This window comes from Brachycentrus maculatus, unplaced genomic scaffold (genome assembly GCF_059751285.1).
Source record: "Brachycentrus maculatus isolate JH-2025_06_01 unplaced genomic scaffold, ASM5975128v1 h1tg000294l, whole genome shotgun sequence".
NCBI classification, from domain to species: domain Eukaryota; kingdom Metazoa; phylum Arthropoda; class Insecta; order Trichoptera; family Brachycentridae; genus Brachycentrus; species Brachycentrus maculatus.
Window position 1 is genome coordinate 1,014,642 of NW_028281045.1, and position 26,342 is coordinate 1,040,983.

Here is a 26,342-nt window from a genome sequence, read left to right on the forward strand (position 1 = left end):
GTGTTTGAAGATGATGCGGAATGCATCGAAACACGTGTCACAATAGATTTCAAGAAATACTTTGTGGTACTAATACTAAGTAATACTAAGGAAATACTAAGTAAAACTTATAGATTTTAAGAAATACTTAGTGGTACTAATACAAAGTAATACTAAGGAAATACTAAGTAAAACTTATTTTAATTTTGCGTTTAATTTACTAAGTGGTACTAATACTAAATAATACTAAGGAAATGCTAAGTAAAACTAATTTTTTCGATTTGGCGTTTAATTTGTAGAACTCCATTTTAATTTATCAAACACAGATTTTATGAGTCCACTAAGTTGTAGAACAACTTGGAAGACTCATAAAATCTGTGTTTGATTAAACAATTAATACATAAGTAAAACTTTAATTAAATATTGATAGATTTTACCGTAAAGTGACTGTCGAATCAATTAATGAGATAAAAAATATCCATATGTGTTGATATATTATATGAATAAAATCGTAAAATGAATTACTACGAAGTGGGGTGAATTCAGTATTGGTGAACAAAATATTAAACACACTCAAAATATTATAATAAAAACACTGTTGAAAACGGCATTTTCAACTATGTATTACCAACCCCACTCTTAATGTGGAGAATAGCGTGTCACCAGGGTTGTTTTTTCGGTAGTTTTTCACCCCGCAAACCTCCCTCAAAATTCGTCCCATGATTCGACTCTAAGACCCTTGATGTCAACAGAATCTCTTCGCCTATTCTTCAACGCGCTTTGTTTGGAGGCATTAGCGGGCTGGACATTCAATCTCGTACAATGTCTTTTCCTCATAAGGGTATTTATTAGTTTCACAATTGAAAGATGATGTTATTCAGTAACATTTGAATAGACATTGTTGTACAGTATGTGTTTCCTTATTAACCTTACAGCAGTGGTTCTGAACCTTTTTGAAGTCAGGGACCACTTTTGATCGTAAGGAAAATTTGCGGTACACCAAAATTAAAAATCCAAAAAACATACAAAGATAACTTTTATTAATAACGAAACTGATTATTTTATTACAGACAAGTTAAAAATTACATTAATTTGACCTTTTGAACGCGTTAAGCAAAAAATAAAAGTTGATTTAAAAAATTAAAAATTTTCATACAAAATGAAGTATTCTATAAAATTCCTTTTATTTCCTTATATTTGTTCAAGTAATGTCCCTGGCTTGTAAAAACCATGGACTTTAGTCAATTTACGCGTCCAAAGGGTTAAAGAATACATAAAAACATAAATACTCCAATGAAATTTTTTGCGGCGAAAATTATTTGATGTGACACCTGAGCTTGTCGGCTTTTACGAATTTCAGCGATATTAGGTCTAATATTTAATAAAGCTACTCTCATTTCTTCATTCAAATTGCTAAGCCGAGGTTCACAAATCAAGGGTTACAAATCCTTTCAATGAACCTACCATTGATGGAGCACCGTCTGTACAAATTGCTACACATAACTCCCATGATATTTTTAATTGATCTAAGTATGATGATATAGAATCAATGATATCTTTGCTGCTGATGTTGAGGTGAGGTGAGCTCACACAACTTCACTTTGCAAGAGTGCTGCCATCTAGCCATGATATTTGCAACTCAAATTGCACAGTAAATGAGCCAACATTAAATTTTGATTTTCATAATTTTCCGGAGCACTTGCAACAAGCTCGCGGAGGACCGGTTAAGAACCACTGTCTTAGAACATTATAAGCACGCTTTTTGAGCAAAAACGTAAACAAGGTATTACGTTTCTAATTCGCTAATGGATTACCTATTATTCATTACTTTGCTTTTATTTATAATAAAAGAAAGACTTTGTTGTTGTTGTTGTTGTTGTCACTGATATGTTTCTTAGTCCTTTATCCTGTCATGATATCAATTGCTAATTGACATCTTTGCTAAAAGGATGGGTCTTCCTATAATACTCGTTTTCCTATATTTTTCTTCCTTTGAATTATTTTCAACCATTATTATAGGTGTTTTCTTTAAGACCCAATATACGAGTATGATAAACTTAAATTTCTCTAAATCCAGGTAACATTTGACGTAGGTAATTGATTTTTTTTTAAAACAGTGTTGTTGTATTTAAAAATAGTTTATTTTTACTTTTAATTTAAAGTTTTCTTAAGGCCCAGCATTCGTCAAGTCGCAACTTAATCTTCTCTAAATCCAGGTAATATTTAACGTAATTGATTTTTTCTTAGAACACCGTTTTCGCATTGAAAAAATAATTTTTCTTCGAATATACATAAGTATATTGTTTTGAAAAGAAAAAAGTTATTGAAGGGTAAGGAGTTAAAAAAAATGATAAAATGTTTTTTTCAATGTATATTGAACTCCCTCTCTAAACACGAGCAATCTGCTCTCTTAGTGAGGTAGCACGTAAAAAAAAAAAATTCTAAAAAAGGCTAATTCCAATGTGTATTCTTAAAACAAAAATGAGTGCAGAAAGACGTCTAACCCCTAGCGCGGTCGAATCTAAAAGATGCAGCAAAGGTATGACATGTCGCTCACTCCTTTTAAGAACGTCATAAATCAAATATCATCAATTTTCAGTTGTGCATGTTTTCGAAATGCCCAGAAAATGTACTAAATCCCAGCAAAAGAGGCATATTTTTAATTTAATATTTATCCGCTACAGGGCAGAAAGTGTTGTTTTTGCGTTTTGAAGAAAAGGTATTGTTTAATTAATTTTTTAAATAAACTAAATATTTTTCAAATGGAGAAAAAACATTCAGATTTTACCTAAAAAAATCTGTTGCACAGTTAAATGTTTAATAAGTGGCTTGATATTTATTTTTAAAACATTTCATTATATTTTTAAACTTTAAACACGATATCCTGAAAAATCAAGTTTTTTGAAATATGATGTTGTTGAAAGGAATGAGCGTGTGGGAATGTATCATGGCAAGTGGATATGTAAATTGTTGGTCCTGACTGAAACATTACAAAAATAATTTAACTGTCACTGGGTATATTTGCGTTAAAATTTACATCCTATTAAGTATGTATTATACCTTTGCAAACAAAACAACAGACATGTGAACCGAAATTATGGTAGATATGAACAATTAGTATATAGGCTTTATGGGGTATGGGCGGTTAGTGCATGGAAGCATTATGATGCATCACGGTAATCATTCAATCCTGGAATTAATTCAATATATTGATGATGAATTATTTTACCTGAATTCCAGTAGGCCATTCAATATTCCATTCCGAAATAGAACATATCAATTTCAGGTATCGCATTTTCATTCGTCAATTTGCTGAATACGTATTATGTTTGAAAAGCTTTCATAATTCATAATTCGTAATAACACCGATATTTATTTATTATTATTGAAAAATTATTTTCCTTATCGATGCGAGTTTAAATATATATAAATCTATGGTATATAAAAAAATATCTTATTTATTGTTTCGGCATTAACTTTGTGGTAAGACATGTTACAATCTTCTTCTTCTTCTTCTTATTGTAGGCCTTACGGCCTGTTTTTAAGAGGGATTAGCCTCCTGCGACGTCGATTCCCAGCTATCGGCCCATCTCTTTGGTGGTCTCCTGGGAGTCGTCTACCATGGGGTTGGCCGTACAATGCGATGTGGGGGAGTCTGGATGGTTCCATTCTCCTCACATGCGCATACCATTGTCTTCTTCGTTACCTTCCCCACCTAACGACATCTTCGATCTCGCATATTTCCCTGATCTTGGCATATGTTACAATGATTAAAGAAAACACTTGTCTTTTACCACTTGAGTTTTATTATAGACTACATGTTTCAGAAGTCAAACTTTCATCATTCAGGTCTGTATAATAACTAAAATATAAAAAAATATCAATGTTCGCTTATTAAAAATCTTAAATAACTTAAATTAATTCAACTATTGCTTTGAAATTTTAACGTAACATTACATTCGAATTTTTATCTATGATAATAAAAAAATGTAAATGTTCGGTAGTTCTAAATCTTAAATCTCCTAATATTTTTTCTTTCAATTTACATCTTGTTGAGCTTTTCATCATCATGGGTTATATCCCATAAAATTTCCATCAATCTGTTGTTGAGAAATATCCGAAAAACTAAAAGCGCGTAAAGTAAATGAATAATAATAATAATCATAAAACCCTTATCCGCACCCCAATGGTGCATAGGGCACTGCGTCATATAAACGCAGTGTTATGTTGATAGTTTACACATGAAGGGAAGGTGATCAGCCCTCCGCTTCAGGTACCAGTCCAGGGTAATATTGAATAAATATTACAGTGAAAAAAATCACTTATATTTATTTTACCCCCCCTGGCATCGAACCCAGGACCTCCTGAACGGTAGCCGAGCGTGGTGACCATTACATTACGGAGGCGGACAAAGTAAATGAAAAAAAAATAAAAATGTTTTTTTTTTAATCAAGTTAACACCGCATACAAATGGGCCATCCGGTTAAGGATAGGGGTCAAGCAATTAAAGAAAACATGCAATTAAATCGTTTATTATTATTTTTACTCCACAATTTTCATCATATGTTTCACGGATCATTTCCCATATATTTTCCATCAATCTGTTGTTGAAAAATATCGGAAAGACAAAAGCGCGAAAAAGATGAAAACAAATATGAAGAACTCCTCCTTCACGTTGTTTCTGTTGACCATAAGGTTGCCGGCCCACCCTCCTTCAAGTAATTTTCCGGCTTGGCGCATCGCGCTCTATCACCGCCACGCAGCCTTCTCTCACCCCCGCGCCTCATAACACCCTCTCTCCTAATAATAGCCCTAACGTAAATAGGGTTGTCACATTTTCCCGAGACCCCGTTGCGATATTTCGAGGAACAAAACCCATTGATATTTTTATTTAATAAAAAAATGAAAATTTTATTTCACCTGTTAATGAGAATCTCTGTAACAATGATTAAAGAAAACACTTGCTTTTTACCACTTGAGTTTTATTAAAGACTACATGTTTCAGCAATTAAATTTCCATCATTCAGGTCTGTATGATAACTAAAATATAAAATATAAAATCGTTCTATAAATAAGGAGAGGGGAAAGTTAGGGGGAGGGGGTTAGTCAAGGGGCGGAGTTTGAAAACAAAGGAAAAATGGAAAGCAAAGGTGAAGAATTTTGAAACAATATATTATTTAATAAATTTTTATTAGAACTTAGGTTTTTTAGGATTTCTAAATTTTCAAGATAATTCATAATTTGGCCTTTATATGGAACAAGGTGTAATAATTTTAATTTATGAGAATGAAATGAGTGATTAGTATCTATTATGTGATTTGCAAATTCCGAAAAATAATTACTAACAAGACCGCTATGATGTTCTTTAATTCTAATCTTTAAATTTCTCGCAGTTTGGCCTATATATTTTTTTATCACAATATCCACACGAAATTTCATAAATACCACTTTTTTGTAATAAATTTTAATCTAGAATCTCTGTAGTTCTCGAAACTAATCAAGTTTACATTGATAAACTCAAAAAGTGGGCTTATACAAATGTCTTATTTTTATGTTTAAATTATAGCTGATTTCATTTCGAGACATTGTCAGTCTGGTAAACTTAATGTTTTGCCTTATTTTCCTGACATTTGCGGGACATTTCGATAAAGCAATATTTTAAAATATTTGAATATGATTTGACAACTTTCATCATACAACAAGAGCCAGTGTAATTAATTCACATTAAAAAAACATATTTTTCTTTGTTGATCTTTATTTATTTTCGAACCACTTTCAGTAAGCGCATAGTGCAATAAAAATATCTAGTGTCTTACCAGGAAAGTACCTCAATGTAAAGAATTAATAGTCACATGAAAATACACAACAAATACTTCATGAAATTCAATACTCTTCATCATATTTATTAGACAATTTTTCAGGATCATTATTCACAACTTGTGTGAATAATTATAATCAGGTTAATTACTTCATATAAAAAATTGATTCTCATATGTAAATATACAACGAACACTTTAATGATTCAATTATTCCTCGTCATATTTATTAGACAATTTATTCGGCTCATTATTCACGTTTCGATTAAATATCCCGACTTTTTTGTGTCATCTGGTCGATGTCCTTTGTAACCGGGGTGAGTGGCAACCCTAACGTACACCGACTACCTCTTCAGAGTCTTGCAGCTGAAAATTGGCTCGTCTTCGGAATACTGGAAAAGTCACTGTTGCGAAATGTGTATTTTTGATCTCTTAAAATACGTGTCGTTATATGTGTCGCCTATGTACTTTCAAAATCCGCCAGATCCAATTTTATAAGATTTTAAAATAAATACTGTATCAGAATGCCAATTGTGGGTTTAATTGTTTAAAATATTTATATACTTGAAAACCCTGCGAAAAGTACATAAAAACAGCGTTGTATTTCAAATATTATAAATGAAACTTGCCTTCTGACCCACATCGGCCAATCAAAGAGCGGGGATAGGTCGAAAATCAAGATGACGTCATTATGGGTTTGTTTGACGTGTTTTTTTTTTAAATACTGCAAAAAATCCAAAAAAAGGGGGAATTCTCTATTTCATAATATTTTATATAAAGATAGACGAATCTTTGAAACATAAATGTTACCCGTCGAATTTTGCATTTTTTGTAAAATCGACTTACATGGATCTGGCGGATTTTGAAATTAGGCGACACATATGGTCGTGCAAAACTAATTTTGACTCGAGTTTTCCAGTTTGTTCGTTATGAAGGATTTATTAATCTTATAATTTTCATCAAAGCAATGTCATACGTCTCGAATAATTAAAAACAGAAAAAATGCTGACCTATTCCCAAGTATTATTTTATTTTATTTTTAGTTGTATTAGAAATTTAACAGAAAAGTTACATAAATTCATTAGCTAACACAAAATAGGTATTTGTACCATTTCTGTTACAAAATTTCACATTTGTAAGTTAGAGAAAATACTTGGAAGAGGGACGGGAGGGAGGAAAAGAGGAAAGAGGCATATTTCTAACTCAATATTTACCAGCTACAGGGCAGAAAGTGTTGTTTTTGCATTTTGAAGAAAAGGTATTGTTTTATTATTATTTTTTTTAAATATACTTAATATTTTTCAAATGGAGAAAAAACCTTCAGGTTTTACCTAAAACGATGCGCAGTAAAAAGTTCAACAAGTGGCTTGATATTTATTTTTAATACCTTGTATTATATTTTTAAACTTTAAAAACGTTCTCTTGAAAAATCAAGTTTTTTTTATTAATGACGTTCTTGAAAGGAGTTAGCGATATATCCGGGTGGGTTAACGACTTTCCGACTTTTGTATTTCAATCTTTGCACCAGATTTGATCACCCTTCAGTCTGCAAGTTTAATCAGATTTCAGAACCGAGTGTTAATTCAGATTTCTGGCTTTTCGGTAAGGCGATAAACCATGTGTTAAAACGAGCGCCCGCGTACCTTGAACGGGTCGTCGGTGCGCTGCGTCGCGCCGCGGAGAGGCGTCGCGACGCTCTCGTGATTTATGGTCGCGTATCCAGACACCGCAAACTGGCTGTGAAATAACCGCGAGATAAGCAGCAGCCGCACGCCACACGACGCCTGGAAAAGGGTTTTGCCGTTTGTTTATTAAGCGCCGATAACCTATACTAGAACAATGAATTAAATTAACAAATATTAAGTGGTCATGATTTAAAAAAAAGTAATATAGATCATCTTGAATAAGATACAAGTCGGAATCAATAAAATAAATTATTCAATTATTCTTAAATTTTGAGTGAGTCCAAAACTTGTTCGCAAATCTAAGTTTTCTCCACTTTTTAGTTACAGGAGTTTTTTTACATTCTGACATCTCAACATAGATGAATAAGAATGTGGAAGTCTGGGTAATAACAGGGCTTACGAACTGTCAAAGGCTGGTTAAGTTATCACTTAACGCACGTGCAACTTTCACTATTCTACCCATGATTGACAACCACACTTCTTTAGTTTTTGGAACCCCTACATATATCATTCATATATGAATTTCCTAATCCTTTGGCTCACTCCACTTAAATTACACGTTAAGTATTTTTTGAAATAACAGCATTCTCGACTAGGATAATTTTCGATTTATTTTCTGTAAATACTTTTTATTTTATTTTTATTTAGTGTTATTCGATTAGTTTCGTCTAAAAATACACAAGTGGACGTCTGTTCGCGTAAATAACGTATAAAATCCGCGTAAAAAAACATAGCGAACAACAAAGAGATGTCTTCGTATTGAATATAAAATTCTCGAAGATAATCGCGATATTAAAAATGTTTTTTTTCCTCATTCCATAATCACTTATTTGCTCTGATATTTTCCCGGTATTTTATATATATATTCTTTTATTTAATGAGTGCTTTTATCCCGTATGCCTCGAGGCTATGGGCTGGAGCGGCGAGTGGGACAGGGCGCTACAGAGGGAAGAGAGGAGAAGATTTTCCTCCGAAAAACACCGCCCTAGGGCGGGTTTTAAAATATCCAGCGACTTATTTTCTTTTCATCTCTCGCCGACCGCCTTCACCTTTGACGCACCGGCGCTGATTGTGGACCAACCAGAAAAACAACCGGTGATGAAAAGATATCAGAATGCTAAACGATCGGCCCGCATTAATTGTATCGGCTCATTGGTATTCTGTGATCGTTTCCTTTCATGGAATCGTTCGATTCGCTGGGCCAGAACGGCGCGGGAATAATGAGCTACGTCTTAATGCATAAACCCGATCCGCTTATTGTATTGCATCGGGTGTAAAATTGTAAAATAATCGTCATCAACCTCGTTCATTGTATGTATTTAAAAAAAAGAAGTCACTCACTCAGACTTGTAAAGCCGACCCAAGTCGTTATTTGAAAGTTCGAAACAATGACACCAAAAATGCTACAAATGTACACAGTATTTTAGTATCAACATTATATGTCGATCAAATTATTTTTAATCAATAAATAACTTATTTTCCTTTTCGAACCTTTATACATTTTACAATTTTGCGACTCTGTTTAAAAAAAAGGCTTATCCTTATTTCTTTAGGTACTATGTTTATGATTGAATAAAACTACTTCATCTTTAAAATATTTCGGCAATTTATCGTTAAAAACAATATGTATAAATATAAGCATATTTGTCTATTTTTTATAGGTAACCCATTGAGTTATTATTATAATTTTTTTAAGTACTTTTCTCACAGCTTTACTATGAAGAATCTCCAAATTTTTTTGTGTATTAACAGCATCGATAACTTTGTGATATCTAATTACTTTGAGAGTATTTTACTCTCCAATTTATTGAATTTCCCTAATTTGCCAAAAATAATAATTTCTGCTCAATAAAAAAGCTTCTCATCACACCAATAATTGTCTGTTTTGAAAATTCTAGTGATTCTTGTACCGAAATTGGATTATACATATATATATAGAACTTCCAAGAATTTGATTAGTGTGGTTGTCAATCATGGGTAGAATTGGTGAATGTTACACGTGTGTAAAGTGAAACCAGCCTATGCCGGTAAGCCCAGTAAATGCCCAGACTTCCATATTCTTCTTCGCATATGTTGAGATGTCACAAAATAATGTATATACCGTAGAACGGGGCTACTTGAACTTTGATGTGTTACTTGAGCCCAGTACAAAAAAGAGATTTAAATCTGTATTTGGTCTACAATAATGAACGTATCGTGACAATAAGTTTCACCTGTCAGGGAAACAATGAATCATGTCGATACGTTCTTTATTGTAGACCAAATACAGATCAAAATATTTTTTTGTACTGGGCTCAAGTAACACATCAAAGTTTAAGTAGACCCGTTCTACGGTACATTCATCCTAAGGCTTGGCTTTCTTCCTGATTTCATGCATTCAGTTTTTGACCGGAAACGATAATACGAATCTCGAAGTTTGTCTTCTCTTCCCCGCTTAAAAGGTTAAAATGCTTCAGTTGTTCGGAGGCGTTCTTTGCAAATTGTGATGGCCTCCGTTTTAATTACAGGTATGGATGGCCACCCTTTGAGAGCTGATCAAAGGGCCCGTTCGGCCGCCTCCGACTAATCCTTCTTCTCTGATTCATTAATAAAACGGAATGATTACTCCGTGTAAACTTGCGCTCCCGCCTCCCCTAACATTTCTCTTGTTTTCGGTTGTTTATTGTCCCGGATTGCCTGCCTGTGGGCGTTTGTGCACTACACGGAATTTTACCGTCCGGCATTTCAGATAGCTTGATAAAACGGATGATTGGCTTGCGCTTTTGTCTTTCTTTCTTCGGATCGGTGTGCTCAATCGATGCGTGAACACGGTGCGCGTAAATTCGATCACGCTAAACTGTCGTAGAAGCTTTTATTAAAAAAAACCTATGGGTGCTTGTGCACTACACGGAATTTAACTGTCCGGCAGTTCGGTTTTTTTTCTTCAAATAAAAGCGACTACGACTGCTTAGCGTGATCGATTTCATGCGCACCGTGATCAGGCATCGATCGAGCGCACCGATCCAAAGAAAGACAGACAAAAGCACAAGCCAATCTTCCGTTTTATCATGCTAACCGGACTGCCGGATAGTAAAATTCTGTGTAGTGCACAAGAGCCCTATGAGTGCTGGATTGCCTGCCTATGGGCGCTTGTGCACTACACGGAATTTTACCGTCCGGCAGTCCAGTTTTTAAAATAAAAAGCGACTATGTATGTTTAGCGTGATCGAATTTACATGCACCGTGATCACGCACCGATCAAGTGCACCGATCCGAAGAAAGAAAGACAAAAGCACAAGCCAATCCAAGCCAATCATCCGTTTTATCATGCTAACCGGACTGCCAGACAATAAAATTCCGTGTAGTGTACAAACGCCCTAACATTTATCTTGTTTTCGGTTGTTTATTATTCCGGATTGCCTGCCAATGAGGGAAGTACGAGGCCGTTGTGATATTTTTATTAGATTATTTCTTTCAGGTGGCGAAAAGTATTTTTACCTCGTTTTCATTCAATGTTGATTCGATTTCATAATATTTTGAGTGTGTCCATATCTAAGTTCACAAATCTGGGTTTTGTCCACAAAGAAGTTATATATTTTTTTACATTGACATCTCAACATAGTGAAAGGAGAATATAAGAGTCTGGGAGTTTACAAGACTAATGACCTGTCATAGGCTGGTTTAAGTGATCGCTTTATACAAATGTAACATTAATCATTCCACCCATGATTATATTTTTTTCACAATTTTGGATTTTGTCTATTTAGGAGTTATTTAAAAAATGTATTCATAAATTAACGTAGTTGAAGGAGAATATGGAAGTACTTACGACTGTCATAAGCTGGTTTGACTGATCATTCACGTGTAAAATTCACCATTCTACCCATGATTGACAATCACACGACGGTTGTTTGTATTTCGAAGGTTGTATATATATCCTTCAATCGACACTTTTCATATGCGACTTCTTGGCAGCATCTATGGTTGAGTAAAATAAGTTTTTAATCAGCAGAGACCTTTATCAAATATTTGTAAGATTCTTCCCGTATTATTTTACATACTAGGATAACTGGCATATGAAGAATGTCTCATCCTGGCAGGAACCCAAGTATTTACAAACTTTAAGTTATTTTTTTAATATTATTTTTTGACATCTCATCAAAGACGAAGAAGAATATGGAAGTTGTATTTTCGTTGTATTTTTTTTTAACTGAACGGAATTAATTTATACTTTAATAATAAGTCTATCATATTTTATAATTAAGTTATACAATATTATTTAATTTACTAGACTTTGGCAAAAGCAATATATTTTATATGCAACGCCATTATATATTTAAAAAAAAGAAGGTCTCAATTGAAGGATAAATACAACTTTTGAAATTTAAGTAGTGTGGTTGGCAATCACGGGTAGAATGGTGAATGTTACACTTGTATAAAATCACCATTTGAACCAGCATATAAGAGGTTGTAAGCCCTGTAAATACCCAGACTTCCATATTCTTTTTCTTTATCTATGTTGAATATCAATGTAAAAAAGATATACTTCGATTTCATGTACCCTCGTAAAAAAAAAGAAAAACCATTTTCTCGATCAATACGTAATTCGGCGTGAAAACGTTCGGTATCGAATTTGAAAAAAACATGTTTACTATTTAGTGATACATTATTAGCAATTTCTTTGGATTTGCTCTATTCCAGTTAGAAGGTATCCTAGGCCGAGCGCCATTATGTTGCCTGATCGTATTCGATTTTACACAAAGTCCACTCGCATTATCTGTTTGCATCCATCATATAAAACGGATCCCTTTTTACCAAGTTTTGAATACACTCTACGAGGGTTGCTCGGATGATGCGTGGCCATTCACCCTCTGATGAATTTGTACAAAAAATTGGCCACTATAATCACCCGGATTCATCCCTAATCCGATAAGTTCAGTGTGTAGAGGAAATCGGCCACGAAAGGTAGGAAAAGGGCGCTCTATGATTGTAGAAAGCGGAAGCTTAGCGGCCGTCTTTCCACCCCGTATTTACTGCTTTGCTTCGGAAAATCCCCGTACATATTATTTAGGATGAACCTAACCTAACATATTATTTTTTGACATCTCAACATAGGTAAAAAATAATATGGAAATCTGGGCATTTACGGGGCTTACGACTGTCATTGGCTGGTTTAAGTGACCACTTTACACACGTGTAGTATTCAGCAATTCTACCCATGATTGACAACCACACTACTCAAATTCTTGGAAGTTCTTTATATATGGTCCAATTTCGAAACATAGTGCTTGAATCACTAGAATTTCACCAGACACATCTATTGGTGAGATGAAAGAAGCTTTTTTTAGCAGATTTTTTAAAATTTGTATGTGAGGTCCGAATCCTGGATTACAATCACATACATGAGATACGCCAGAATTTGATTTTATTATTTTAGGTCATAATTTGACCAGTTAATTTATTAACAAAATTTTGAGTGAGTCCAAATACTTGTTCACGAATCTGGATTATCTCCAATTATAAGAGTTATTTTTCTTAAAATGAAAAATAACTCCTATAATTTTTGATTTTTCTGGATTTTTCGGAATGTGAAGTTGAGTTTTCCTAGTACCACCGCTGTCAGTAATAGGACTAAATTCCGTATTTAAAACGTATTTTTCCGCTATCTACTGCAACAGCGTGAAATATTGAAGCACATCTGAGTGTTGCAATTTTGTAATGTACTCTACGATACGGCTGACCGAAACACGCCAGAGTTTCTCAAACTGTCGTACGTGTAAGTGTATCGCTGGAGGCACATGGTTAATAAATTACTCAAGCGTGCTCAGCATAAGAAAGTACAGTATTATTTAAAAGGTAGGTGAGAAATCGTTTTGCTGAAAATAATACTCACAATTGCCAAGTAAGAATTAAAATAAATAAATATCAATATACTAATTTAAAAAACAATCATTAACGAAGAAATACTAATCACAAATGTACACATTAACGTATTTGATATTGTATGCGTACAATATCAAATATGTTAAAAATCCTATCTACCTCACACAAACATGCATTCCTGCGTACGCAGCACAATAAAGTACAGTATTATTTAAAAGGTAGGTGAGAAATACGTTTTGCTGAAAATAAGACGCACAATTGCCAAGTAAGAATTAAAATAAATTAATATCAACATACTAATTTAAAAAAAAACAATCATTAACGAAGAAATACTTATCACAAATGACATTAACGTATTTGATATTGTACGCGTACAATATCAAATATGTTAAAAATCCTATCTACCTCACACAAACATACAAACACGCATACAATATCAAATATGTTAATGTAATTTGTGATAAGTATTTATTCGTAAATATTTGTTTTTATTAAATATGTTGATATTAATTTATTTTAATTCTTACTTGGCAATTGTGCGTCTATTCGTTTCCACTTTTGATAAATTGAAAAGGTATGTGGGTTGTGTGTGCCCATGATGCACTCTAAAATCTTATATTACTTGTTTTTTACTTTTTAATATAATTATACCAGAGTCGTATACTTAAGTATAATTAAAAAGTAAAATGTCTCGAAATTTGATTGATAATTGGCGGGCGGTATGGTACTTATTTATTTCATTAATTTATTTATTTCAAAACATATTACATACATAACTCATATATATATATATATGTATATATATATATATATATATATATATATATATATATATATATATATATATATATATATATATATATATATATATATATATATATATATATATATATATATATATATATATATATATATATATATATATATATATATATATATATATATATATATATATATGTGTATATATAATATTCCCGATGAGTAATTTCTATTTCTCATTTTGGGACATGGGATTAAGGGTTACAAGACTGTAACACAAATAATTAAGTAACAAAAAAGATTTTTTTAAATAACCAAAACTAATACTAATACATGGCAAAAAATAAAAACAATAAATAGGTTATAAATAGGCATAAGTAGCATATTTCAAAGAAAAAACATAAGATAAGAAGGATATTTAAAATAAACAAATGAGGAAATATAACAAATGACAAAATATAAATAACTACTACTACTACTACTACCATCACGCCGTTTCCCCGCAGGGGTAGGCAGAGAGGATGGAACGCCACACTCTTCTGTCCTGACATACACTCCTCGCCTCCTTCACATCCATACATCTAGTCATTCATGCCCTCCGATTACGCAGACTTTTGACACCGCCAGATTTTAGGTTCTGATTGATCTGATCGTGCCAAGTCTTTTTCGGTCGTCCACGTTCTGTTTTCCCTCTCACATTCGCCACGTATATTTTCTTAGTCATTCTCTCGCTATCCATTCGCTCCACATGTCCATACCACCGCAAAGAACTCTTCCTAATCTTTTCAATTATTTCTCGTTCAGCCTTACATTCCTTTCTTATATCGTCATTTTTAATTCTGTCATACAATGATTTTCCACACATTCGTCTGAGGGAGCGCATTTCAACAGCGTTCACTCTGCTTTCATCTACCTACAAAATAAGAAAATATGACTAATCACTACATATATATCTTTCCATAAAGTACCTTCTCAGATAATTTATTTTGGATCCCCGAGTGGGTACTAGAATAGTATGCACGTACTAAATACTTAAGCGCGAAAGCTGTCCCGCAGCATTCCCATTTCTGATACAGAAGCATCTAGCCTTCCTGACAAACCTTTTCTTTCAATCAATTTTATTGTTTTTGTTTTATGAACTAAGTAACGAAATTTATAAGGAAATGTGAAAGAAAATTGTATACTGCAAAGGGTTGATAGATGTTATTGTGGTCACTGAGTGGCTTAAACGTGAGCATAATCGGTGTTAATTTTCAAATCGGTTCGAGAGCGCCGAAACTTTGAGAAGCGCCGGGCTAGACTAATCTCTACGGCGGATAATCCGGTTACGTCGTGTCCGCGTCCCACATGTGCGCGAGGATCAACCAAAGTCAATTAGGTCCTTGACGAGGACGGCGGGCAAACGCCGATAATTGGAGCTGAGGCCCCGAAAAATCCAGTGCCCAGAAATGCCTCGCTCGGATTTTGCATCTAACTGAATTAAAGATTTTTTTAGTATTTATGGCTAGCTTGATTATTCATGTCCTTATTTTCAACAGGAAGTGTAAAACTAAAATGGAGTATCTTTTTTGACATCTCTTCAAATATTTGTTTTGGAGTGATTACAGGTAAATTCTAACTGAATTAAAAACATTCTAGTATTTATGGCTAGCTGGATTACTGAATGTTCTCATTTTAGCTGGCAATTTTTTAACAGGTAGTGGACAACTGAAATAAAAACTAATGAAGGGTATTATTTTGCCCAGCATTCGTTAAGTCGCAACTTAATCTTCTCTAAATCCAGGTAATATTTGACGTAATTGATTTTTTAAAAGAAAACGTTTTTGCATTGAAAAAATAAGCTTTTCTTCGAAATAATTATATGGTTTTGAAAATAAAAGAGGTATTGAAAAGTATGAAGTAAAAAATATTATTAAAATGTTATTTCTACATACATATATTCTAAAAAAACAAAAATATCCAATATACATTCTTTAAAAAATCGGGCGTTAACAGACACGTGACCTCCCTGGTGTTCTCCGTTGGAATGAATTCTGCGTTTGCAAATATCCTCTTAATATAAAATCGCCTATATTCTGATGAAAATCAACGAATTAAAGCTATTTTTCCTGTATTTTCCAACAACGCAAGGTTATCGATGATATATTGTTATTATACTACGAATATTTCATATATTCAAGTATGTTCAATATTCAAGTATAAGGTCACTTATACAATGCTGAATGAAATAAATGATAATGTTATAATTCGATATTTGTACCAACAGGATGAAAATAAATTCTTCATCGTATTGCTGAAATACGAGAATTTCTCAGGAATTATTGTTGGAGGAATTGGCATTTAATAAATGCAGAGTTTGTTCTTAATATTACAATGGAGTCAAAGGGTAAGAATTTGGGGGTGAGATTTATTGTGTACACCCTTAAAAATACGGCTTCCTTATATTACTGCTTTGGAGAAACGACAAGGGGGCTAAAAATATGATTTTCATTGGCTACTCTCAGTTCTCTTTTCAAAAACATACAATTATTTCGTAAAAAACTTATTTTTCCAAAACGTTATCAATGTTTTAAGAAGAAAAAAAATAATTACCTCAAAAGTTCTTCTTCTTCAAACCCTTATCCGCACCCCTATGGTGCATAGGGCACTGTATCATATAAACGCAGTGTTATCTTGGTCGTTGAAACGTGAAGGAAAGGTGATCAGCCCTCCGCTTCAGTTACCAGTCCAGGGTAGTATTGAATAAATATTAGAGTGAAAAAAAAAACTCAAATGTTACCTGGGATTAAAGAAAATTAATTTGTTTTTGAAAAAAAAAAATTTTTATAAACTAGAAGGCATTCGGGGATCCAAAATAAATGATCTGAAAAAATACTTTAAGGAAAGATACATATATATGTAGTGCATAAGTCATATTTTCTTATTTTGTTTTTACCTTAATTTTTTATATATTTTCTCCTTTTCTCCTTTCTCTTTTGTTTACTTTAAATACGCTTCTTACCTAATGTGTTTCTCATTTATTTCTTATAAATACGATTCTAATGCCTGTTTATTATACCTTTTTATTGTTTTTATATTTTGCCATGTATTACTATTAGTTTTGGTTTTTGAAACAAATCTATTTTGTAACTTTATTATTTGTGCTCCAGTCTTGTTAACCTTAGTCCCATGTCCTGAAAGGAGAAAAAGAAATTACTCATCGGGAACATTATATATATATATATATATGACTTATGTATGTGATATGTATAACATTTTGAGTGTGTCCAAATACTTGTTCACAAATCTGGATTGTCTCCAATTATAGGAGTATTTTTCATATTATTTTTTGACATCTCATCAAATATGAAGAAGAATTTTGAAGTCTGGACATTTACGGGGCTGGCGGCCGTCATAGGCTGGTTTTAGAGATCACTTTACACACGTGTAACATTTACAAATTCTACCCATAATTCCCAAATTGTATCACAGACATGAGAGACGTCAGAAAATATCATTTTCATTTTTATCATTTTAGCTTATAATTTGACCAGATAATTTATTTACAAAATTTTTAATGTGTCCAAATACTTGTTCACAAATACCTGTGATTATAATCCAGGATTCAGACCTCACACACTAATAAAAGTGTTTCAAGTGTTTCTCAATAAAAAGCTTATTTTCATGTCACCAATAGATTCTCGAGAGTCTCTAGTGAAGTTCTAGTGATTCAAGAACAATGTTTCAAAATTGGTTCATATATATAGAACTTCTTAGAATTTGAGTAGCGTAGTGATGTAAAATAATTATATGTCATATGTTTTGAAAAAAAAAATTATAAAATGTATGAAGGACCTTAATTAAAATAATCAACACAATTTTTCCGCTGTGTGATCTGGTTCGCGTTTGTCGGATCAAAGGTTCATACAGAGGTGTAAACATTCATTGAACAATCGCAACCACAAAGTTTAATCACTGCTAATATTGTATTGTTGACAGCATTTGTGGGATTCCACTGTAACGCAAGTAACAAAGCGCCGGATTGTTTCAAATTACACGTCTATTTGAACGACTCTCCGTTGTAAATCTCCCCGTTCAATTGGCCAGCACGAATGCTTAATATTAACAAACATAAACGGCACGGATTTGCGAAACGTACTCGAAATATTCGTGCTGTAAAAAAAAGGTGTTGCAATTCGTGCCTCAATAAGGATTCTGGATACGTACAGAACCGACCTCGTCCATCGAAATAAAAAGCTCGATTCGCAACATTTTGAATGTGTCCAAATACTTGTTCACAAATATGGGTTTTCTCCACTCAGGAGTAATTTTTAAGTATATTATTTCGAGAAATAAAAAGACTGTGTTTTGATCCACTCGCATTGAGTGAGTGAGTGGATCAAAACACAGTCTTTTTATTTCTCGAAATAATATTATTACGGGGCTTGGGTATAGGTAATAATAACTCGTAATTAGGATGCGATCGGTTTATTCAACAGGTCGCCATGACAGTACAATGACAAGTGTGTGCAGCATCCCCTGCATTCTCATAAGGGATATAACGTAAACATTCCCCGCGTACACCCCGCCCTGCCCCTAGCAGGCGCTTGGGGTCATAGTTCATGTTGCTACAAATATAACGCCGTAACATTATATCAATATGCTCCACAAAGTTAATGCTTTCAATATTCAATACGTAATTTTTAAATTTTGATATCTAAACATGGATGAAGAAGAATATGTAAGTCTGGGTATTACAAGTTATGAGCCCTGTAAATACCTTTCACTGAAAGATTGAAGTCTTTACTGAATTAGGATTTTGGATTAGAACTCTTATCGCTTGTATGTAACATATATCGCTCACTCCTTTCAAGAACGTCATAAATAAAAATTCATCAATTTTCAGTTGTGCATATTTTCGGAATGCCCAGAATATGTACTATATCCCAGCAAAAGAGGCATATTTTTAACTTAATATTTACCCGCTACAGGGCAGAAAAAAAATGTTTTTGCATTTTGAAGAAAAGGTATTGTTAAATATTTTTTTTTAAATATATTAAATATTTTTCAAATGGAGAAAAAACCTTCAGGTTTTACCTAAAAAGATCTGTCGCACAGTAAAAAGTTCAATAAGTGGCTTGATATGTATTTTTAATACATTGTATTATATTTTTAAACTTTAAAAACGTTCTACTGAAAAATCAAGTTTTATGATTTATGACGTTCATGAAAGGAGTGAGCGATATATGTTAGATCACTGTTCCGTAAACTTTTTCTATTCAAGTTACACTTACCAAACTAAGAAATTTCAGAAGTGCATATTTACCATATTATGGTAACATTTTGAACCTATTATGTTTAATGTGTAATGTGGGCCTACTTAACTGAGCACAGGCAATCAAAATTTGGAGCAATTTTGTTATTTTCACAAAACTAGACTTTTTTCCGTGGCACACCAACTAATCAACACGGTACACCACTGTGCCGCAGCACCCACTTTGCGGAACAATGTGTTCGAAAATAAAATAACAACTAAATAGTTTTTTTCCATATAAATTTTATTCGACCATTGACCGCGTTTCGTTGTTATCGACATCGTCACACTGGTGTCGGTACCTACGAAATCCGGACACTATTTGAATAAAATATATGTGGAAAAAACTATATTCATAGTTTCTATCTGAAATATTATAAAACAAAACCCTGTTTATCTCGCTCTTCTTTGAAAGCGGCCTTAAAATCGAGTTTAAATTTTCTTGTTTTTTTTTTAAACTGGTATTTTTTGTATTAAAACAAAATAAAGAAGCGTTCAAAATCACGCCACCTTTTAACAACAACAAAAAGTCGTTTTTGTTTAGTTAAATGTATATTTTCTAATGCCTTTTTATGTGGTCTTTTATTTCTTTTCAACTTGACTAGGCACAGCAACGCATGACCGGGTACAGCTAGTTTAATATACTAATGCGTGCTTTATGACTTATGGAATAAATGTTGGAAAATAAATTTATAAATTCGTGTTTGTTTTCACATTCTGTTTAATTAAATCAACTGTTTATTTATTGTATACAAAATTAGTAGAGTCTAAAATGATCACAGTAATCGAATTCCTTTATTTTAATATGATTTTCATTATACTAGAATAATACTGTGTTCAAGTTCATTATTGTTGATTTTTTATTAAAGAGGGATTTGAAATTAAGTGCGAAAAATATGCTCCTGCATAATGTCAATTGCGTCATGGATATTTTTGCATTTCCATAATTTTTGGATGCTGCTAGGTTTAAAATTACACAGCGCCCTGCTTTGTACCTATGGTACATTTCAAATGCATTATTTGCATATAAAGCACGTTCGATGGTGCATTTGATAAACAAAATGTAATCATATTTGCAATTTGAACAGTGCGTCCACTTCTATCGCCGTGATGGATTTGTGTGTGATTGAGCGCTGTGAATTAAAAATCATTTTTTGGATTGATTTTCATGTAACGAAAACTGCAATTATTTGGAATGCTGAAATAAAGATACGGTTGGATGTGTGCAATTTTGTTACTAGATAATACAAATATTTAGCTTTTTTTATGTCGCCAATTATAGGAAGTTATTAACGCTATATTAACATATTGTAACATTTTTTAAACATAATCATATTTGATTTTTGCCCAGCTGGTTTTTACGTCAAAATACTTTGTTGTAATATCTGTCCATTTTTAATTAAATTTTACTTAAATAGTGATATTAATTAATATCACTATTTCTTCAAACCTTTTTGTGACACGTGTTTTGATGCATTCCGCGTTATTTTGATTACTATTTTCTAATGACCAATGTTATTCTACAATTCAAATATGATTAATGAAAAAAAATTAACGGAAACAACACCTTTTGATGTTATCATGCAAGAAGTGTTTTTTCTTTTAAAAAATGTACTAACGTGGACTGGTAACTAAATATCACTGATCCCCCTGCCTTAATATAATTAACAATCAACGTAACATTGCTTCTATTTGATGCAGTGCCCTATGCACCGTTGGGTGCATATAAGGGTCAGTAGTACAAATATGTAATATTAGTATTTCATCCTAGCCTTTTCATTTTAAAATACAAATCTTTTTTGTATAAAGGAAGTCTTGTGTCAAAAATGTATAATTCGTTATACATATGTCCCATTTCCTAGGTATAATCCTAATACCCTTTTACTAGGTGTTACATTGTCAATTGGTTCTACAGATCTCATGAGTTATTGGAATTTATGCCATTAGTTAAAAATGTTTATTTTTGTCAACAGACGGTGTCTATATCGATGCTGCTTCGATACTCACATCATCAGATATTCGTGTTTATTGGTAAGTTTTTAATGTTTTATTATTTAAATATTATAAATTTAACCTTCATAAAAAGATAGTGTTATTCTTATACATTTATTTGGCCCAGTGAAATGAAGCCTCTACCACTGTCCTGTCTTATTTTTTTTTCAAATGAAGTAATCATAAAAATATTTTATATTAAAACTAAAAACAAACAAGTACTTGAAATGCGTTAAGTTTTATCATTTTGAAGATTATGGCACCAATTTTAGAATTAGGATTAGAAAATATCTCTATACGTTGCCTGAAGTTAATTTAAATTTTTCAATTAAAATTTTATTTTTAATTTGCCTTAAAAATTTCCCTAGCATTTTATGTACAAGGATTTATAATTTAAAGCATATTTAATTTATATTTAATTTATATGTGTTACTTATAAATGTGGATATGTATAGTTAATAATAAATAAACAAGGTTGATCCCCAAAAACAATACAATGTATACGATGGATTCAATATCTTATTTCAATCAAGATTTTTCACATACAGTATCGAACAGATTAATTGAAATTAAACTTTTTATTGTTGTATTTTCGTAAAAAGTTTTCTAAAATCTTTTGTTTATTAGTTATATTACAAATTAATATTTGATATGATCTCATTTGGGCTCAATTAAAGATTTCACTCTTCTTGACATCTATTATAAAAGGATTTGGCACGTGGATGCCATTTTTTCGTCTCAAAACCGTACCTGAATTATGAACAAAATGAGCTTTTCCACCGTAGTGCAATCCATTTTGGACAGCCGATTCTTACAGATTGCCGATAGATTTTCAATTAGGTTTATGTCTGGCAAAATTCTTGACCAGTCCAACACAGTTTATTGTTTTTGTGAGAAAAATTTAAAATTTTTTGGATTTGTAATCCTGCTGAAATATTCCATTACCATTTGACCTTCGTTTTTGTATCTCTGGTAGTATCATTTCCAGTAGAATTGGGTGATACTTCTCGCTGTTCATCATCTTAGTCACCGAAAGAAGCAGCCCTGGTCCATAATATGAGGAACACCCCCAAAACATTTTTTTTGAGAGTGTTGAAAATACGAGAAAAAAAGTTTTGTTTCAATCAATCTGTTCTATACTGTAGGTCATTTATTAGGTTTTTCCGTCGAGTCATATTTTCTAAATAGGACACCACTAAATCTGATTGATCTTCATGTCCTATAGTTTGCAGTCGGTAGGAGTAAGTACGAATGTTTCTGTCTCGGGTATACAGTCCCAGAACGCGGATTTAATCCATTTTCCAGCGGGCCGAGACGCTGCGATATTCGATATTAGCCATTCGATATTCGATTATTTACCGTTTCATTTTTGTGCTGCCAGATGAAACGGAAGGGTGAACTGGAGGGCTGATCAGGGGGCGGGGGATTGATAACAGAATAAACAGAAACGGAATTCCGACTGGAAAGTATAACAAGGCAGAAACAAAGTGTACAATTTTCAAACGGAATTAAATGAAGTTTTAATTGTCAATAACTAGCGTATCTTTGGTTTCCGGTACGCTAGAAGATTGATATAGTTGAGTGCAAAGATAGCAATCATAAACATAAATTATTCAAAATATATTACTCGATTCTTAAGTCGTTATTTTTCCCTATTTTATCTTTTTACTTTGAATAATTCCTATCCTTTTTTCATTCAAAATGCTTTGTGTTCTATCATTCAGAATGAATGAAATATATGTGTTTAAAAAAACCATCAATAATTTCTAAACGGGTGATTTTCAAGCGATCAATTTGGCTCTAGAAATTCCCGTTACTTAATCTGGTTTTAATTAATTGTATTTTTTTTTTGGTATTTCGGAATAATTGAAAAAAAAAATTAATTGCTTTCTGAGGTTGGGAACGGCATTCTTGCTGTAAATGATCCTCTCTGATTTATGTTTGTTTTTTGATACGAAATCCAGTGCCATTGCATCCCCCCTTTCCACCCCTTCACCCTTGTATTCCTTACCACTGACACACCCCTTATACCACGAATCCCCTTGTACTTTTAAATTTAATTATTTTCTTCTTTTTCCATTTCGTTGCGCTTGCCTGATTTGTGATCTGAACTCTTATCAAAGCATTTTTAACGCTTTGTAGTTGATAATTCGCTCACTCCTTTCAACAATGTCATATTTAAATAATCGTCAATTTTCAGTTGTGCGTGTTTTCGGAATGACCAGAAAATGTACTAAATCCCAGCAAAAGCGGCATATTTTTAACTTAATATTTACGCGCTACATTTTGAAGAAAAGGTATTGTTTAATTTAAAAAAAAAATAAACTCAATATTTTTCAAATGTAGAAAAAAACATTCAGGTTTTCCCTTAAAAGATCTGTTGCACAGTAAAAAGTTCAATAAGTGGCTTGGTATTTATTTTTAAAACATTTTATTATATTTTTAAACTTTAAAAACGATCTGAAAAATCAAGTTTTTTTTATTTATTTACGACGTTGTTGAAAGAAGTAAGCGAATTGTACTGCATTTTTTTTCTAATTAAAGTAATGCGTTTCGAAATTAAAATAAGTAAAATTCGGGTTTGCAGTAAATGAATTATTGATGTCATGATTATTTTATATTTTGCTATCGTCAACGCTACATAGAAATTAAGCTTTTTTGTAATTAAAATTTAGATGAATTTTATATTACGTATGCCGAACAAACTCGTAGATTTCTTTAGAAAAACTTCATAGTTAATTTTTCGATTTATGGGAATTGGAACCAACAAAAAAAATCAATTTATTTTATTCTTATTTAAACGAATTATTCACGGTATCGTATATAATCTTTGCCTTACTTTTTATTTAAAAGAAAATAAGTAAATTAATTAAATGCCAATTTCCTCGCACATGGATGCCTTTTACGGATGCATGTACGTTTGAACGAATATCCATTATAATTCGGTAAGTCGTATTAAAAAATAAAAGTGTGCAATATATCACTCACTCCTTTCAACAACGTCATATATCAAAAAACTTGATTTTTCAGGAGATCGTTTTTAAAGTTTAATGAAATATTAAAAATAAATATCAAGCCACTAATTGAACTTTTTACTGTGCACCAGATCTTTTCAGGTAAAACTTAAAGGTTTTTTCTCCATTTGAAAAATATTTAGTATATTTAAAAATAATATAACATAACCTTTTCTTCAAAATGCATAAACAACACTTTCTGCCCTGTAGCGGGTAAATATTAAGTAAAAAATATGCCGCTTTTGCTGGGATATAGTACATTTTCTGGGCATTTCGAAAACACGCACAACTGAAAATCGACGATTTTTTATATATGACGTTGTTGAAAGGAGTGAACGATATGTGACTTAATAAAATGAACAGAAATTCACTTTTGCTTTTTCCTTCCCGCCAACCCCTCCCGCTAAACCTTCTCCCGCTCTTACATTCAGATGAATTCAGTATTCACATCTCACTGAATTACAAGAAATTCAATACTCCTTTGTGTACACTTCTTTCTTCTTCTATATGAAAAAAATCTATTTGACTTTCCGTGGCATATTTTTCGTCATTTTATTACTTTTATTGAAGATTATGAGCGCAGAGTGTTGAGAAGCCATTCTCAGTTGATTTTTGAATGTACGAAAGAAAGGCACATAGAGCTACAAATCTGTAAGTAGCCATAAGTAATATTAGAAATTTATGTCGTTCACATATTTTTAAATCAAATAATAGCTCACTCACCTCATCATTTTATATTCCTCGACGCATATATATATATACATATATTTATATGTATATATATATATATATATATATATATATATATATATATATATATATATATATATATATATATATATATATATATATATATATATATATATATTATATATATATATATATACATCATTTTATATTCCTCGACGCATATATATATATATACATATATTTATATGTATATATATATATATATATATATATATATATATATATATATATATATATATATATATATATATATATATATATATATATATATATATATATATATATATATATATATATATATATATATATATATATATATATATAAATAAATATATATATATATATATATATATATATAAATAAATATAAATAATTTTTATTTTTTAATTTTTTTTATTTTTATTTTTAATTTGCATTTACTTTGTAGAATAACATAACAATTAAAATAATAAAAATAAAACACTTTTATAAGATCTTAATAAAATTTAATTAAATTTTTTAAATTAAATTAAATTTTATTATTATTATTCAAGGTTTATTGGATTGAATTCTACATAAATAAATATGGAATTCATAAACCTTGTCTAATTTTACTGACTTGACCGTTTGTAATGGGATTCATATTTTTCTGATATATTTATTCTTCTGTATTTACAGCGGACATGTACAAATAAAGTTCCCTCATAGACCCGTGTTAATTTTTATATTTTTATCATGTAGATAAAAAAAAATAAATGCTCCGAAGTGAATTTGCTTTCAGAATTCTGAAAAATCAACATTTTTGTTTGTGTTTTAAAGTATCTATTTAATATATTTGTGAAATATTTTCACTTAACCCTAAAACGAACGAGAAATTTATTTTGTATGAATATTTTCAAACGTTTATTTTTATTTATGAAATATCCATTTCCACAAATCTCAAAAGCTATGTAGCGTGTGAATTTAACCCATTTTTGGGTCAATATGAAAATTCTTTACTGTCAAGCCAAACCGAAAACGCTGTCAAAGTTTAAATATTTCACTTTTAAATGTGATGTGGCAAATAAATATAAGTGATTTTTTCACTGTAATATTTATTCAATATTTCGCTGGACTGGAACCTGAAGCGGAGGGCTGATCACCTTTCCTTCATGTGAACGATCAAGATAACACTGCATTTATATGAAACAGTGCCCTATGCACCATTGGGGTG

The 26,342-nt window shown here is 31.8% G+C and overlaps 1 protein-coding gene across 2 annotated transcripts in view; it reads left to right on the plus strand.

Annotated features, from left to right (window-relative positions):
* Nucleotides 1-26,342, plus strand: part of LOC148305007 (membralin) — a 92,159-nt gene that overhangs the window by 24,439 nt on the left and 41,378 nt on the right. For both annotated transcript variants that reach the window (XM_088267397.1, XM_088267398.1), the window contains exon 7: nt 21,368-21,425. In XM_088267397.1, the coding sequence (XP_088123523.1) occupies nt 21,368-21,425 (58 nt within the window). The remainder of the gene's footprint in view (nt 1-21,367; nt 21,426-26,342) is intronic.